At 33.1% G+C, this 16,290-nt stretch overlaps 2 protein-coding genes across 2 annotated transcripts in view; one reads left to right on the forward strand and one right to left on the reverse strand.

Moving 5' to 3' along the window:
* LOC135743894 (tyrosine-protein kinase Lyn-like) overlaps window positions 1–3,170 on the reverse strand; it is a 17,903-nt gene extending 14,733 nt beyond the window's left edge. Inside the window, exons 1-4 of the mRNA XM_065261787.1 lie at window positions 3,112–3,170; window positions 1,382–1,491; window positions 993–1,038; window positions 782–887 (exon numbers count right to left, since the gene is read on the reverse strand). Of these exons, the coding sequence (XP_065117859.1) occupies window positions 782–887; window positions 993–1,038; window positions 1,382–1,480 (251 nt within the window). The 5' untranslated portion in view covers window positions 1,481–1,491; window positions 3,112–3,170. The remainder of the gene's footprint in view (window positions 1–781; window positions 888–992; window positions 1,039–1,381; window positions 1,492–3,111) is intronic.
* Window positions 3,171–5,056: 1,886 nt separating this feature from the next.
* LOC135743916 (L-rhamnose-binding lectin CSL3-like) lies at window positions 5,057–12,945 on the forward strand. The gene is made up of 12 exons (XM_065261817.1): window positions 5,057–5,210; window positions 5,505–5,528; window positions 6,949–7,005; window positions 7,114–7,167; window positions 7,295–7,430; window positions 7,514–7,623; window positions 7,701–7,757; window positions 7,843–7,978; window positions 8,049–8,155; window positions 12,177–12,312; window positions 12,385–12,491; window positions 12,734–12,945. The coding sequence occupies exons 1-12, from the start codon at window positions 5,180–5,182 to the stop codon at window positions 12,736–12,738; spliced, it is 960 nt and encodes a 319-aa protein (XP_065117889.1). The 5' UTR covers window positions 5,057–5,179; the 3' UTR covers window positions 12,739–12,945.
* The last annotated feature ends 3,345 nt before the right edge of the window (window positions 12,946–16,290 follow it).

Below are 16,290 nucleotides of genomic sequence, written 5' to 3' on the forward strand. Positions count from 1 at the left end.
GTAAAGTAGTAAAGTTTATCAATATTTTTTCACCGTAATAACTTCATTTCATATCTCGGCCAAATATTGTGCTAACAAACCATACACCAACAAAAGGCTTATTTATCAGTTTTCAGATGATGTATAAATCTCAATTTTAAAAAATTGACCCCGACTGGTTTTGTGGTCCAGGTATAGACTAAATTATAAAACCAAATGGTGTAAATGTTAACATTATTTAATGCACAATGAACATAAACAACTGTATCAGCATTAACATTAATAAAGATGAATAAATGCTGATGAATATGTGCTTTATTGTTAGTTCATGTTAGCAAATGCATTTACTAACATTAACAAATACAACCTTACTGTAAAGTGTTACCAGTTTTTGCTTATTCACACATTAAAAAAGTTTAACTTAAATCATCAATCATAAAATATTCAAGCTAATGTAAAATAATATGTCAAAAACAAATATGTAAAATAAAATAAAAGCTTGTCCATGATGTACATTTGTGCACTCTTTGTGTGTAGGTCATATAAAATATTTAATAATACATTTCCTCGGTTTCTGTTATTCATATTTTTATATGGCTGCTTTAAGCAATGCAATAAAACAAATTTAGTTTTTAAAGATAAATACCTACAATCTCATAATGTAATTATAAGATTAAAAGCATCAAGTTTGATTTCACATTAATTTCAATCGTTGATGTGAACTTACTGGATGATTTTATGTAGAAAATAGAAAACATTTGTGACTCTGAAATGTCAACATGTATAAGTGTACTATACTCACGCCTTTAATATTTTGAGTCTCTCTCCTTTCTGAAAGCCCAGATCTGTGCGTTTGACAGCTTCATAAGAAAACAGGGTGACAACAATATTCTCCTGTGCCCTGCGAGCTGGATGCACATGACAGCACAAAAACAGATTGACACCCATGACACATGATGCAAATGGAGATTTTAATTTACCATTTTTAAGTTTAATGATGACGTATATGATACCTTGCACATTTTGTAGCTTTTGTCCAGGAAGCAATGATGCAGGCCTCTACAGATAATAAAGACCACATTGAGTCAAATGCAAATTCTAAACGGTAAAAAAAATGCAGCATGAAGTTAAAACAACTTGGTTTTGCAAGTCAATTCAACCTAAAATTTTAAGTTTTGACCTCTGATAGGTTGACAAAACTTATAAAAACAAGTTGAAATAGTTTAACTTCATTTGTTTAGTTAAAATAACAAAAATACATGTTGATTTGACAAAAAATGCTGCATTTGTTTTACAGTGTAAATGAAACAAAGGTATTTGAATACGTTCTGTATTTTGAATGATGTCACAGAAAAACGTCTAGCATGCAATTTCCATTTAGTTGTTGTAAATATCTCCTCACCTCTGTATTTGTGGGATCTCTGGTATAGCGGTTAGTCTGAGGTGTCTGAGTCTTCCTCAAGACTCCATCATTCTTTGCTCTAGAGCTCACACAACCCATACCATCTGGGACTAGTTGTCACACAGAGAAGATGTCAATAACTATAAACAAAGTCTAAAAATTTAGCAATATTTTATGTGCATTTTAAAAACATAGCTTACGAACAGATGATTTGTTTGTCACATTCATAAGTGATGTGTTTACAGTTTATTCACTTGTTTCTCTCAAAACAGTGTTGTGATATTTAATGATTATCTTTTCATATATTGTTATACTGTTTAACTATTGTCTACAATGATAATAAGCAGAGGTGAAAAGTACTCAAGTATTTTTACGTTATTAAAGTACATTTCAAGTATCTGTATTTTATTAGAGTGTTGCTTATCTTTCATGTCAATACATTTTTAAGAAAAATTTTATGTTAAGTTATATTTACTTACAATTTTAAGTAGTTTCATCCTGAAATGTTTTGTCCTGATACTTCAATAATTGACACAGTTATTTATTTAAAGTTACCTGAACTTAAGTTTAGTTAAAAGGGACATTTCACAAGACTTTTTAAAGATGTCAAAAAAATCTTTGCTGTCTCCAGAGTATGTATATGAAGCTTTAGCTCAAAATACTCTACAGATAATTTATTATAACATGTTTAAATTGACACTTTGCAGGTGTGAGCAAAAATGTGCAGTTTTCAGGTGTGTCCTTTAAAATGCAAATGAGCTGATCTCTAGACTAAATGCAGTGTGGTGGTTGGATAGTGCTGATTAAGGGGTGGTATTACTATTATTATAATAAGATCCCCTTCTGACATCACACAGGGAATTTTTTTCATGTTTGCAGAGAATGGTTTACCAAAACTAAGTTACTGGGTTGATCTTTATCACATTTTCTAGGTTGATGGATGCACTGGGGACCCAATTATAACACTTAAACATGAAAAAGTCTAATTTTCATGTTATGTGCCATTTAAAAAACATGACATTTTCAACTAAACTGTAAGTCCAGGTAACTTGAAATAAATAGTTGAGTCAATTATTTTATTATCACAAAAAAGTTGAAACTACAATTTTAAGTAAATATAAAGCATAAAGACAACTGAAAAAGTTGAGTGAACAATTTCTTTTACGGTATACTGAATTAATTCATGTTTTTTTTTAGTTGATGCCAGAAATACTCTTGTCAAGTCAACTTACAAATTAGATGAGAGAGTAAAGACTTCAGATGTTAAGTGAAATTTTTATAGTGTACTTTTTATTCTACATTTCACATTAAATATATTTTATTTCTTACTAGACTTTTTGTGTAACTTATACTTTTACTCAAGTAAGAATAAGTTAAAATAAAAGTGTAGGCCTATATTGTTTTAAGTGTAAAAACAACTTGTTTTCATGATTAAAAAGTACAATATTATGCATCGGAATGTAGTGAAGTAAAAGTTTGCCAATGAAAAATAACAAGGTTTTTAATGTATCGTTCCCATTGTGACAACTTACCTCAAAATATGTGTCAGTTATTAAATATGTTCTGATATGTTCGATAGCACCGTGACTTAAAGGCATGTACAGAAATTTGCAAAATAACGCAGATAACAAAAAGATAATAATAATAATTCATAATAATTAATGACATGTCAGTTAGATTCGGTTTATCAATGATGCGAATATCAATAAAGACTCATTTTAATCTCTTACCTTGTTGACAGATGTAAGAATAAACCGTATCATTGAAACTGCCATCTCAGATAAACAAGGAACCTCAACGAAGTTGCTGTCAGTTTATATTTGCATAAAGATGCGCTATAAATAACCGCGAATCATGCATCCATGTGTTTTACATACTGCTTATAAAGTGTTTCAAAGATGATAGACATCAACAAGTCCAACAGATTAAATAATTAACATAGGCATGGCATGGAACTTATCCTCATTATGTACAATTTTATTTTGATTTTTATTTCTTTATTTCTATTTATATAATGTTGCCTACAAAATTGTTTATTTAATATAGCAATGCTTTTTTGGATGAAGACAAATGTGAATCATATATTTAGTTTAGGCTATGTCAAAATTGCAAAACTTGTTGATCTCTCGTCATAAATGCGAATCAATCTTAATTTCCATAATGCATGCTACTAGTAATTTTAATTTCAGATTTTAAAATTGTTTAGATATAGATTTGCATTTATTGTTTATCAGTACTGGTGTATTTGTCTTTAAATTGTGAAATAAAAACATATCAAATGGATATTACAATTCTAACATTTAAAATATTGCTTTTTCAATATTTACTATTTGTATGGTTTGCTGAATATGTATTTATATGATATATATTGCTAAAATATAATATTGATACTGAAATAATGACGTTTATAATGGTAAGAGTTGTATTGATTAGAAACTCTGCTGCCACCGTGTGGAACAAAAGCGCTATGACAGTGAAAATGCTGTCAGTGTGACCTAAAGTTTTAATACAAGGTAATAAAAGAGGAAACGATACACAACATGTTTAGTATTTTACGATTCAAACGAACCACAACATCAGTTAGGTATTTCTGGACATTCCCTTTACTATATATCATATTATTTTGTTTTCTGCGTGTCAAGGGACAAAACCCGTGGTCATCGGATGAGTAACGCTGGTGTTTACCCTTGAGGTGAAACTTTGTATAAAGTATTTTTTTTTACAATTATTGTAATAACAGCACTGCTCATGCTGGTAATTATCAATCAATCAGTAAAAATAAGGGAAACATGAATCAGAAAATATCAGGTACTTATTTTTTTCTAGCATGACGCACAAACATGTTTTTTTTTTTATAAATATGACAGTTTCTGCTCTTCAAAAACACTTAAATCGTTTTTGTCGCTTCAGTTTAGTTGTTTAAATTTGTTTTCAGATTCCGGCTCTTTTACCAACACGGTATATTGACTGAAAACTAGTTGCAGTTGTGAAATACCGCCACCTGCTGGTATAGTCGCATAATCTTCCATGAGCTCAAGTAGACTACAATAATGTTCATTTATCATTTTTCAAGACTGCCACACAATTGTACTTCTTTGAAGGTGTTTTCTGCCAATGTTAAATAAATTAATTAAACAATAAAATGAATATTATAAGCAGATGTCAAATTGAAAAATAAAATCCAATTGACAATTTGACACTTCATTCTCACAATTTGCCAGTATTAAAAAGAAAGGTAAACGTGAAAATCAAAAATCAAATTAAATTAAATCAAATTAACAAAAATCAAACTAAAATGTAAATTTCAGTTTTATTTTAATGTTCTTTTATCTTCTTCTTCTCTTGGTTATTGGCGGATTGCAGACAACTTTAAGGTGCATACCGCCACCTACTGTACAGGAGTTTGGTACTTCTTATCCCCCTACATGTCCTTCTATCCCCAGTATCCCCTTCAGATTCCACTCCCATTAAAAACTGTTCTGTGTGATCCACTCTCAATCTTGTCATTATAATTAATCTTCTGTTTTTATTTCATGGTTTTCGTTTAAAGATTCAAAGTCAACTTGTATGCAAATTTCATGTTAATTAGTGGGTGGGGTTTACTTGCTTACGCGTCTGATGCGTTAATGAGTTGCAGGTATGTTAAGCAGCTGATAGCTGTTAGCGATCTAGACCAGAATAATTCTATTTAATTAAATAGGTCTTTTTGAGTTTTGTCAGCTCATCTTTGTTTCAAAACAAGACCTGGTGTGTTAGGAGTTGTGTCGTTTTGTTCAGCATCTTTCATCTGCAGTCAACATGCAACAAGGATGGCACAGTTTAATTTTCTGTAAGTATGTTTATGGGAGTGGATTTCCTGGACAGAGATGATCTTAAATCAGGGCTAGGCTTTAGTTTAATTAGGAAATATAACTAGTTTTAACAAACATGCATTGATGTATTTTAAGATATGTCAGTGCAAGTTGTTTTCAGTCTGGACAGGTCTTATTTTAGTCTAATCCCTGTCTGGGAAACCGCCCCTAAATTTATGTTTTTTAAAGACTGAACTTCTTTGTTGTTAATATGAGCATTGAAATTGATACTACTTTTGTTACTTAAAGGTTTATTCTTATCTTTATTTCAGTGCTGGTGTTACTTTACCATAGTGGTAAGATCAAATTTTTTTTATCTTCTTGAAAACAAAAATCATAGCATGTGAATTTAAATTGTGTATAATTTAGCAACCGCTTTGATCAAAAAGACAAATGAGGGAACATTACCATGAAGTTGTCAAAGCACACAGTTGATCAAATTAGTTAAAATAACTTGAGCACTAACACTAGTAATCCATAAACTCTAAAGTGTTTACTGAAGTGGCTTTAATATTGTGGTGGTATTAGGGGAGAACCGGGGCGAAAGTAAAGAAGGGATTTTCTCTGAGCCATAGACTGTAAAAAAAGATGGACGACACCTGTTCGCTCTCTTCCATTGGAGAAAAGTGAAGCCGCCAGTGTCCCGATATGGCGCTGACATCTTGGGTCTTGAGTCTGCGCAATAGCGATTTCGGGACCAGTCATGCGCAGTAGTGAGCAGGAAGGGAAGCCGCGAAGTCAAAACCCCGCCCTCGCTCTCGTAGAATGCGCATATCACACGATATCACAGCTGTCAATCATGACGTGACACCACCGTTTTAATATCATTAAATAACTAACTAAACACAAACCTATTTTAAAAACAAACAATTGAATTTACATCAGCATTACAGTAAATGACAGAAACCAGCTTCGGAAAAAAGATAATTGAAGTGTAATTTTTTTTTTTTTTTTTTTGCAGTCAACAATAGTACAATGAGAAATATTCAATCAAACAAAAGTATAAAATTTTTAAATCAACAAGCCAGAGTTATTTAAAATAAATAAATTAACAAAGAGAGCGAGAAGGAAAAAAAAGATGTCATTCAACTAGCAATGTCATATTTGCTTGTAATCATGTGAGCTCTGTCAGATTTTTTACTGTTACAGTTCTTTAGCATAATACAGTAATTATAAAATAATTACATTTTCACTTTAAATTTCAAAGACGAACAACAATGTTTGCAGTTCCATATAACAAGGTCACAGTCATGTATATTTACTAACCCAGTGTAGCACATCTATTTTGTTCTGTTGTGTTACTTTTGATCCACCCGTGTGTTACTTTCATCCAAAAAGACTGGGTCAAAAGTAACACTGCGCTACTTATGTTTAAAGTGAAAGTCATTTTACATTTGTTTAAAATTTCACCTGATATTGATAGACAACACTTGTGGGTTATAAGCCACAGTTATTAAAAATATATCTGTCTGAAACATTAGCATTTAAAATGAAGATTTTCTGAAAAATTTTACTTTTCTCCCTTAGCAGATTTGGTGAAGTAAAGTCATTTCAACTATTGACTAGTGATAAGTTGCTATTTTTTAAGCTACGTTACTAAAGCACATTTAACTTATTAAATTAAGTTACAGCAACACTTGTAAATCCTAGTTGATTAAACTTGAAAGTACAAAGATTTCTTTTAAAGTGTGGTGGTTTGTACCTTTGTGTTTCTAGATGTCAAAGCAGTGGACTTCACCACCTGTGAGGGAGATACTGCCCGACTCGCCTGTGGTTGGTTCTGTTTTATTCAGTTTTTGCCATTTTAACACATGAAAATGGTTATCGTGAATATACCAATGTAGCGTTAACTCTCTTTAAATGTTATCTGTCTTTTCTAAGATTTAATATCAAAGGTTATCACCTGCGAATCAGACACTGTCGCCATCAGTTGTGGTGAGTTCTCTGGATTTCCTTAAAATATTTAATTTGCACCTTTCTTTAAAGGGGTCATATGTTACATCTTAAAGTCTTTAGTGTCCCCCTTTAAAAAAAAAAAATTATATTACTTTTCCATCAACAGCCCAGGGCCACATTAAAGTGCTTTCAGCCAATTATGGACGTACAAACCGTGCAACCTGCTCCGATGAAAAAACGTCTGTTCAGATCTCAAATGTTTACTGCATTCAGAGTTCATCTCTAAGTGTGCTGACCAATCAGTAAGAACATCAAACACCTCATTACAGGACACTAATACGTTTCATTGCAACTATTTTACATTTCTTTAATGTTGTGTTGACAGATGTGATGGACAGCGAGATTGTTCGGTTTCTGTAAGTAACACAATTTTCGGTGATCCATGTGTAGGAACTTACAAATATCTGGATGTGTCCTACACCTGTGTACCACCCGGTAGGTTAATATTAACTAACAACACTGTTATTTAAATGAGTATTTCACTTCTGAATGAATGCTGTTTGTCTCTACAGGTGTTTCAATACAGAGACAAACAGCTTGTGAGGGAGACACATTCAGTCTTAACTGTGGTAAGTTTCATTTTGATCTATAGATCTACCCAAGCATTTTTTTTGCCACACAGAACCCCTCACATCCCTTACTTTTTGTCAACAGACAATCGACATATAAAGGTGCTTTCAGCCAATTATGGGCGAACAAATCGGGCAGCGTGCTCCGGTGGAATACCAGCTAATCAGCTCTCAAATATTCGCTGCACTCGGAGTTCATCCCTAAGTGTGCTGACCAATCAGTAAGAACGGTGTAAACATTATTAGTATAGTTTTATATTTTTCACTGCTTTAATTGTCCTTTATTTATAGATGTGATGGAGAACACACTTGTTCACTCTCTGCAAGTAACACAGTTTTTGGTGATCCATGTCCTGGTACCTACAAATACTTGGCTGTGACCTACATTTGTCACTCACGTAAGTTAATATTTTGATTCTGGTATATTAGATGCGTTAACTAGTCAAGTCTGGAATGAAGTACATCTTTAGCTCCTGAACTAAATGGTGTTTTGGATATCTACTAACTAGACTCGATGTAGTTTGGCAAAGCGCAACCCACCTCTAGCCAAAATAAACTTGTATTTGGTTACATGGTTTTTGCCAAAATAAGCGGTTTCATCATTTAAGCAAAGTTTTTACCGGCTTTATTTTTGGGCTAAGTTTATGTGATTACCTTCTATGGTTGGAGTTTTTCTTTTTACTGACACATTTTGTCTCCTTTTTGACTGTATTAGAAATCTCAAACAAAATTGCTTACTGGGATTTGGATCTCCAGTGTTTTGAAGTGATAGTCTTTTTAAGGGTGGTTTCCCGGACAGTTTTGCTTCAAAATGCACAAGTAATGTTTTTGTAATGCAGGTTTTTAAAACTAGTTATATTTCCTAATTAAACTAAGGCCTAGTCCTATCTTGAGCAAATCCCAGTCTTTCCTGGGTGCGGTTTCCCAGACGGGGAGTAGACTAGTCCTAGACTAAAATGTAAGAACTGTCCAAACTAAAAACAACTTTCATTGACATGTCTTAAAAATACATCAGTGTCCTTTGTTTTATCTCAAAATGCACATGAGTAACGTTTTTAGTGAGGCTTGCTTGATAAAACTAGTTATTTCCTAATTAAACTAAGGCCTAGTCCTGGTTGAAGCTAATCCCTGTCCGGGAAACAGTCTTTTAGTCTTTTAGTCTTTTAGTCTTTTAGTCTTTTAGTCTTTTAGTCTTTTAGTCTTTTAGTCTTTTAGTCTTTTAGTCTTTTAGTCTTTTAGTCTTTTAGTCTTTTTTTAGTCTTTTTTTAGTCTTCTTTTAGTCTTTTAGTCTTTTTTTAGTCTTTTAGTCTTTTAGTCTTTTAGTCTTTTAGTCTTTTAGTCTTTTTTTAGTCTTTTAGTCTTTTTTTAGTCTTTTAGTCTTTTTTTAGTCTTTTAGTCTTTTTTTAGTCTTTTAGTCTTTTTTTAGTCTTTTAGTCTTTTTTTAGTCTTTTAGTCTTTTTTTAGTCTTTTAGTCTTTTAGTCTTTTAGTCTTTTAGTCTTTTAGTCTTTTATGCCTAGCGTACACCAAAGGATTTTCACAGTCCCAGACTAAAGACCGGCAGTCTTTAGGAATCTAACTGGAGTCTCGGCGCGCTCCCGTCGTCTCGATCGTTAACTGTGAGGTGATAATCTGCAGTCGGCGACCCGATTTATGCCAGTCTTTCTTTAGTCTTTCATATCAAACATGTTTGATATTATCGCAAGTCCCAGCGTAGTCTCGTGACGTAAAACAATTAACAACCAATAAATTCGTTCTCCGAAAACCGGAAACAGGAAGCCATCAGTCACAACAAAGAAACATGTAGACGGACGTGTAAACAGAACGAGCGCCAAGTAGGCGAAAATGGACCGTGGATGAGAGGAGCGCCTTGTCGAGCGGTGGGCAGAGCAGCCGTGTCTTTTTGATGTAAACTGCCGTTCATACCACGACAGAGTGGAAAAAGAAAAGAAGTGGAGCGATATTGCCGAAAAGCGTGAGCAACGCGTAAGCGGCGCGTGTTTTTTCGGTGCCCATGTTAACAAGCATGTACACCGCACGCGTGCGGTCATAAATGTGATGCCAAGTGTGTTTCAAACAGTCATGACTTTGAGCAATTCAAAAGAAAGCAATTAAATATTTAAAAACACCAGAAGACTGCGCTGTCATTCACTCTCTGCCCAGCAAATGAGTCCTCATATACCTTCTTCAGAGAAACAGATAACGTACTACATCTATAAATCTAAATCTTATGCTTAAACTGTTGAAGGGAAACACGATCGACTGCTTCATGCTGTCAATCACTGAGTGAATTTTTTATTTTATCGTAAAACTTAATAGAAACATATTTTATAATGTGCCATGGGCTTGTTATGTCTAAAATTGTGTATTGTGTCTATATATGTCATTACACGAACCAGAACAGCACGAAAACAATGTGGGTTAAACAAATCACAGTTAAATAAATTACACTGACCGTCAAAAACCGTCTTGAAGAGGTTTTGCTCATTAACGCATATAAAATAAAGTAATGTGAACTTGAGATTTTTATACTGTTATTAAACTGCACAGTATGCGCTGCAAACGCTGTTGAAACCGGCGTACTAATGTTTGATATTGACATTACTGTACAAAAGCACGAATGAAAGACTGAATGAAAAAGAGAAAATCTAGCTTTGCACAAACTGGGAAAATGTAACTAATGCTACCCTATGTAGCCTATGTTCCATTTGCTGAGGTTAAAACACGCAGCATGTCTCTCAGGACACAGTTTGCTGAGACCTCTAAGTGGGAGTGGGGACAAGGCCCTCACTTCTTTTTTCTTTCACTGCAAATGACTGCAATGGCAAAAGCCACAGTAGCTAACTGTAGCTGCTTCTCCTACATTTTACACTATACACTATATATTATATATATATATATATATATTATATATATTTTATTATACACTGCTGAGCATGATGGAAGGAATTTGGTGGTAATAAAAAGCTAAAATAATCTTGTTGTAGTCTTGTAAATAGTGTCACTACAAGATTCAGTGTTTGTAAAATCTTTTAGTCTGAGACTAAAAACTGTAAACCGAAGTCTTTAGATGTGAGCTGATAATCTTATAGAGTCTTTTCTAAATCTTTTCAAAGTCTTTAGGTGTACACAAAGCATTAGTCTTTTAGTCTTTTAGTCTTTTAGTCTTTTAGTCTTTTAGTCTTTTTTTAGTCTTTTTTTAGTCTTCTTTTAGTCTTTTAGTCTTTTTTTAGTCTTTTAGTCTTTTAGTCTTTTAGTCTTTTAGTCTTTTTTTAGTCTTTTAGTCTTTTTTTAGTCTTTTTTTAGTCTTTTAGTCTTTTTTTAGTCTTTTAGTCTTTTTTTAGTCTTTTAGTCTTTTTTTAGTCTTTTAGTCTTTTTTTAGTCTTTTAGTCTTTTAGAGGTGGTTTCATGGACGGGGATTAGCTTAAACCAGGACTAGGCCTTAGTTTAATTAGGAAATATAACTAGTTTTAACACACATGCCTTCCTAAAACTTGTGTGCATTTAAGCTAAACAAAGGGCACTGATGTATTTTAAGATGTCAGTGCAAGTTGTTTATAGTTTGGACGGCTCTCTTTTATTTTATTTTAGTCTAGAAATAGTCTAATACCTGTCTGGGAAACGTCCTTTTTAGTCCTTTTTAGTCCTTTTTAGTCCTTTTTAGTCCTTTTAGTGCATTATTTTTTTGGGTTGTCCCAGACAAAAGATTGCATCGTAAAACAATCCTGTAATGTATTCTGGGCTTTAGTCTTAATCTTAGTTTCAAAAGACCCCAGGAACAATTTAATCTGCTCAATATTTGGTTTTGGCACAGTGATTAGTTTTATTTAGCTAATCTAGAACCAAAAATTAATGTTTTGCACTCGTTTGAGGTAGTTTGTCAAGCATTTCGTATAAGGTGCATTTTGCAAATCCGCAATGGAAGTGCTTTATTTGCATTTTCTGGTCAACTGATGTACAGAAGTGGCGTCCTTGCCAGTATTGTTTGGATAACGTCTCATTTTGAGTTAAAATAATTGATTACCTTCAAGAATCCCCCCATATGTTGCCAATCCCAGATCTATATGGGGCTTAATGTTTTTAACTCTTGTATGCCTTAGATTAAAATAATTGGAGGTGCGGTTCATGTGATCAGCAAACCTATCAACATCTATCGCTGTGTTTTGAATGCCTTAACACGTGAAAACATTTGTCGCATATCATCGTTTTTAAACGCTTTCCTTTTCAATTTAAATAAAAATTATGGGCATTAAGAAAACCTGTTTGGCATAAATCTGTAATGGATATGCAGCCAATCAGTTATAAGTGGGCAGCCAATTTTGGGCATACAAACATCGACACCTGCTCCACGGATAACCCTTCAATCCCATATGCGCTGCTTGAACAAAAATTTTCATAAAGTAATGTTGCTTTGTCAACAGACTATCCATTTATTAAAGTGGATTTGGCCAATTATGGACGAACAAACAAGGCCACCTGCTCTAATGGAAAACCAGCCCATCAGCTCTCAAATATTTACTGCGCTCAGAGTTCATCCCGAAGGGTGCTGGCCAATCGGTAAGACATTACTATTATTACTATTACTACTATTACATCTAATGCTTTAAATTGCTTTGTCTCTCTTTTTAGATGTAATGGACAAAAAGTTTGCTCCGTTCCTGTGACTAACGCAGTATTTAGTGATCCATGTGAAGGAACCTACAAATACTTAAAGGCATCCTACAGTTGTCAACCTCGTAAGTTCATATTTTGATCCTACAGGTAGTTAATTCTAGACATAACTAGTGCATGCACACCCATATTTGGACTAACTTGTCAGGAGAGGATAAATGGACATGCCATCTTTCCAATAGCTGTTTGACATTGAAATCTGTAGTTGGGACAATGTTCGCAACATGAAACTCTTTTTAATCTAGCTGACAATACTTGACCTACGTCATTGTCTAAGGCTTTACAGAAAATGTTTTTCTCTTTGCAGTTTAGATCCAGCCTCTTCGACCTTAAAGTGAAATCATCTACACATCAGGAATCAACACTATGACCTTCTGTGTACTTTATTCATCAGTCTTCTTGAGATTTAATTGGTGAATTTTGTATCGGTGTGTTTCAAACATTGTTACAGACTGACATTGTGTAAATCTGGCCATCATTACTTGTATGTTGATGTTTCAATAAACCCAACTTCTTATAGATGTGGTGTTACAGCAACACTGTTTATACTCTCATTGATTACTTTACTTTAACATGAGTAAGAGTGACACGTATGACATGTTTCAAATTAGGTTGTGCTTTATTTCAAGCTTGTTAATGAGCTCAATTACTTAAAGGCGGGGTGCATGATTTTTGAAAACACTTTGGAAAAGCGAGTCGGACCGAGTAACAACACACTTGTAGCCAATCAGCAGTAAGGGGCGTGTCTACTAAACGTGTGTCTTTCTATTAAAAAAAATCCAGATTCTACTGGGGTAGGGACGTGTTCGTTTAGGTGATTTCAAATTTCATCATCGACTTTCTGAGATCATGCACCCCGCCTTTAACTTTAGTCCCAGAACAACTTTGATAAAACGGTCAGATTTCAAAGTTTATAGAGGAGCATTGAGTGCTTCAGGGAATGGGTTTACACATTTTGTACGCCAACCCTGGATGTTGCTTTAGAAAACTGGTTCCCTTGCTAACATAAAATGAACACCTTATGTTTACTTTTGTCTAAATGGGTTTACTAGAAATAAAAACCTTTTTTTAGACCTCAAACTTTATAAGCTGTGTCCAAGTATTTGGACAAATGCAAGATTGCTCTAGATTTGTCTACATTAAAATGTGAATGCTGATGACAACGATCACGTGCGTTTCAAGTTTAATCCAACCTTTAGTTCCACTAATAAACATTATAAATTCATGTTTTAAAACAGGAAAAAACACTTTAATATGCTTAAATATGTTATATTCTGTCGTGTAATAAAATAAAAAGGAAAATAACAAACTCTATTGGTATTTCAATAATATAGGCTTGTTTCCCCGTTATTTTCGGGTATACAGTATAATCAGCAATTAAAATATTCGATATAAAATGTTTCTGGTTGCAACTTTTTATTAAAAACTTTGTTTTTATCAAATTCAGCATCTAATTTAATTAATTTGCGATTACAAACAAGAAAACACGGCGCACACGTCACTACGGCAAGCAGCAGGTGTCCGGCTTGACGGCTCCGTCTTCAGTTCCTCCCTCGACTGCAAGCGGCAAACCTCGCCGATCGGTCTGCGCAGCGCCGGATGATCTCGAACACACCTTATGACTTCAAAAGTCCCCGTGGACAGTTACCTCCAAAGGCCCGCCCACAATTTTTCCTTTAGCTGCGTATTCAGAAAGTTATGACTATTAATAATCACAATCGATCCAGTTCTTTCTTTGCACTTTTAAAACATTTCTCTCTAGCACCACTTATGCATAAATTAACACACAGATGTGACCTAACATTTCTAGCATTAATGCATATTACCATTTGATTGGACCACTATGTGTGTACACCTTTAAAAAAAAATAATTTTATGCAGAGCACTATTGTAGTAAGTATAAGTAAAATATACAAAATGAAAAACAATTGGATAAAAATTTTATTGGACCTTTAAGAATCTGTAATTTCACATGTACGTGGCTGTGCTTTGGTCTTTGAACTGTATTAAAATGCGTAAGATAGGGATGGGATGGTATGGAAATTTCGTATCATGATTATAGTGACCAAAGTTATCAATATTATCATGGTTTTCTTAAAATGAGATGGAAATGTTAGAAAAGAACTGATACACACTGAAAACAAAAAAGCTTTATTTTTGAAATCACAATTTAATATTTCATGTCCTTGAAATTATTTCTGTGGTAAAAAAATCTGTCTAATAAGTTTACAGAGAATGAATACAATACTTTATCCCTTAAATGCCGCCTTGTGCAAATTAATTAAATTTTAAATGATAATACTAATCATCAGGACATTTTATCGTGGTTATTCGCGAAACCGGTAATCGTCCCATCCCTAGGAAGATCTAAACTTAGACCATGCTTAAAAGACAATTGTTCTCTTTCTAAGCCTTAAAAAAAAATCTATTTCAACAAAAGAGAAAAGGTGATAGTGGGCACAGCCTTACCAACATTCTTTCCAGTTTTTCCTTTATGGTTTTAACTTTTTATGATTTCAACCTAGAGACGATGGACTAATGGTTAATAGTTTTATGTATCCTTGTAAATTTGTCTGGTAACAGTTTACTTGAAGGGGTGTTCATAAGATTGACATGACACGTGTCATGAACATGAAAGAGATTTTGCCAGGAACTGTCATTTGTTCAATTATGTAATTTTTAATGCAAAGATGACATTGTTTGAGATGTCTTTGTTATGACAACTTGATATAAACCAATACATCATAACTTGTCATAAATCTGTCATAAACATGACATAGCAAAATAATTATAATTAACTTAACCAGCTTTATGGGTTAACATTACATTAAACTGTTATTTAAATGTCATTAAGTGTTAATACTCTGTCAAATAATATTTAATACGTGAACCAAATGCAACAGACACGTCAAAATATTAACTTTATGTATGTGCACAATACATAAAAAACTGACAACAAACTGAACTTATTGTTCCTCACATAGAAGAAAAAATTTACAAAACTTTTAATTACTTTAATTTAATGTAATTGACTTAGCAGCGATATGGACCCAACGCTGCATGGCTTAACCCATTATTGGACTGTTTTCATTTATTTCAAGGTGAATCAATATCCAAATGCAATAAAATATAATTTTATCAATTTTAATTATTGTTATTATTGAATGATTGATTTTATTTCTTAAACACCTGGAGGAAACTTTACGAACTGAAGAATATTAATGATGATTAATGATTATTAACACTTAATGACATTTTAATGACAAATTTAATTTGTATCACTGGTTTAAAGTGGTCAGTTATGTTGTCTTGGTAATGTCAAGTTGTCATGACAAAGACATCTCAAACAATGTCATCTTTGCATAAAAAATTAATTTAACATAATTGAATGAATGACACTTAATGACAGTTGTCATAAACGTGCATAAAATCTTCATGTTCATAGCACATGTCATGTCATGATTATGAAGGTGTCGTGTCAGTCTTATGAACACCCCTTTAAATAATGTGTTACCAATTGTCTTTATCTGTGCATTTTCCCTGATTGTGCAAATATACTTGACAATAAATCAGAGGTTGGTTGTATGCATTCATACATTGTAAAAAATAGTTGCTGCCTTAAATTCTAAGTTAAAATTGAATCAAATATAAAAAACATTTCAACTAAAATTACATTAAACTAACTTCAAGTTGAATCTTAAAAAATGAAGTTGAAACATGGTTAAGTAACACAAAAACATATGTTGCTTGATCATATTTTACAGTATATTTATAGGGCCCAGAAAGAAGTGCCAGGCAGGGAGCTTAAAGATGAAAAGCCTTGTTTAACAGGCCTTGTATAAGCTATGGGACCTATATATTAAA

This window comes from Paramisgurnus dabryanus, chromosome 2, assembly GCF_030506205.2.
Source record: "Paramisgurnus dabryanus chromosome 2, PD_genome_1.1, whole genome shotgun sequence".
In the NCBI taxonomy this organism is placed as follows: domain Eukaryota; kingdom Metazoa; phylum Chordata; class Actinopteri; order Cypriniformes; family Cobitidae; genus Paramisgurnus; species Paramisgurnus dabryanus.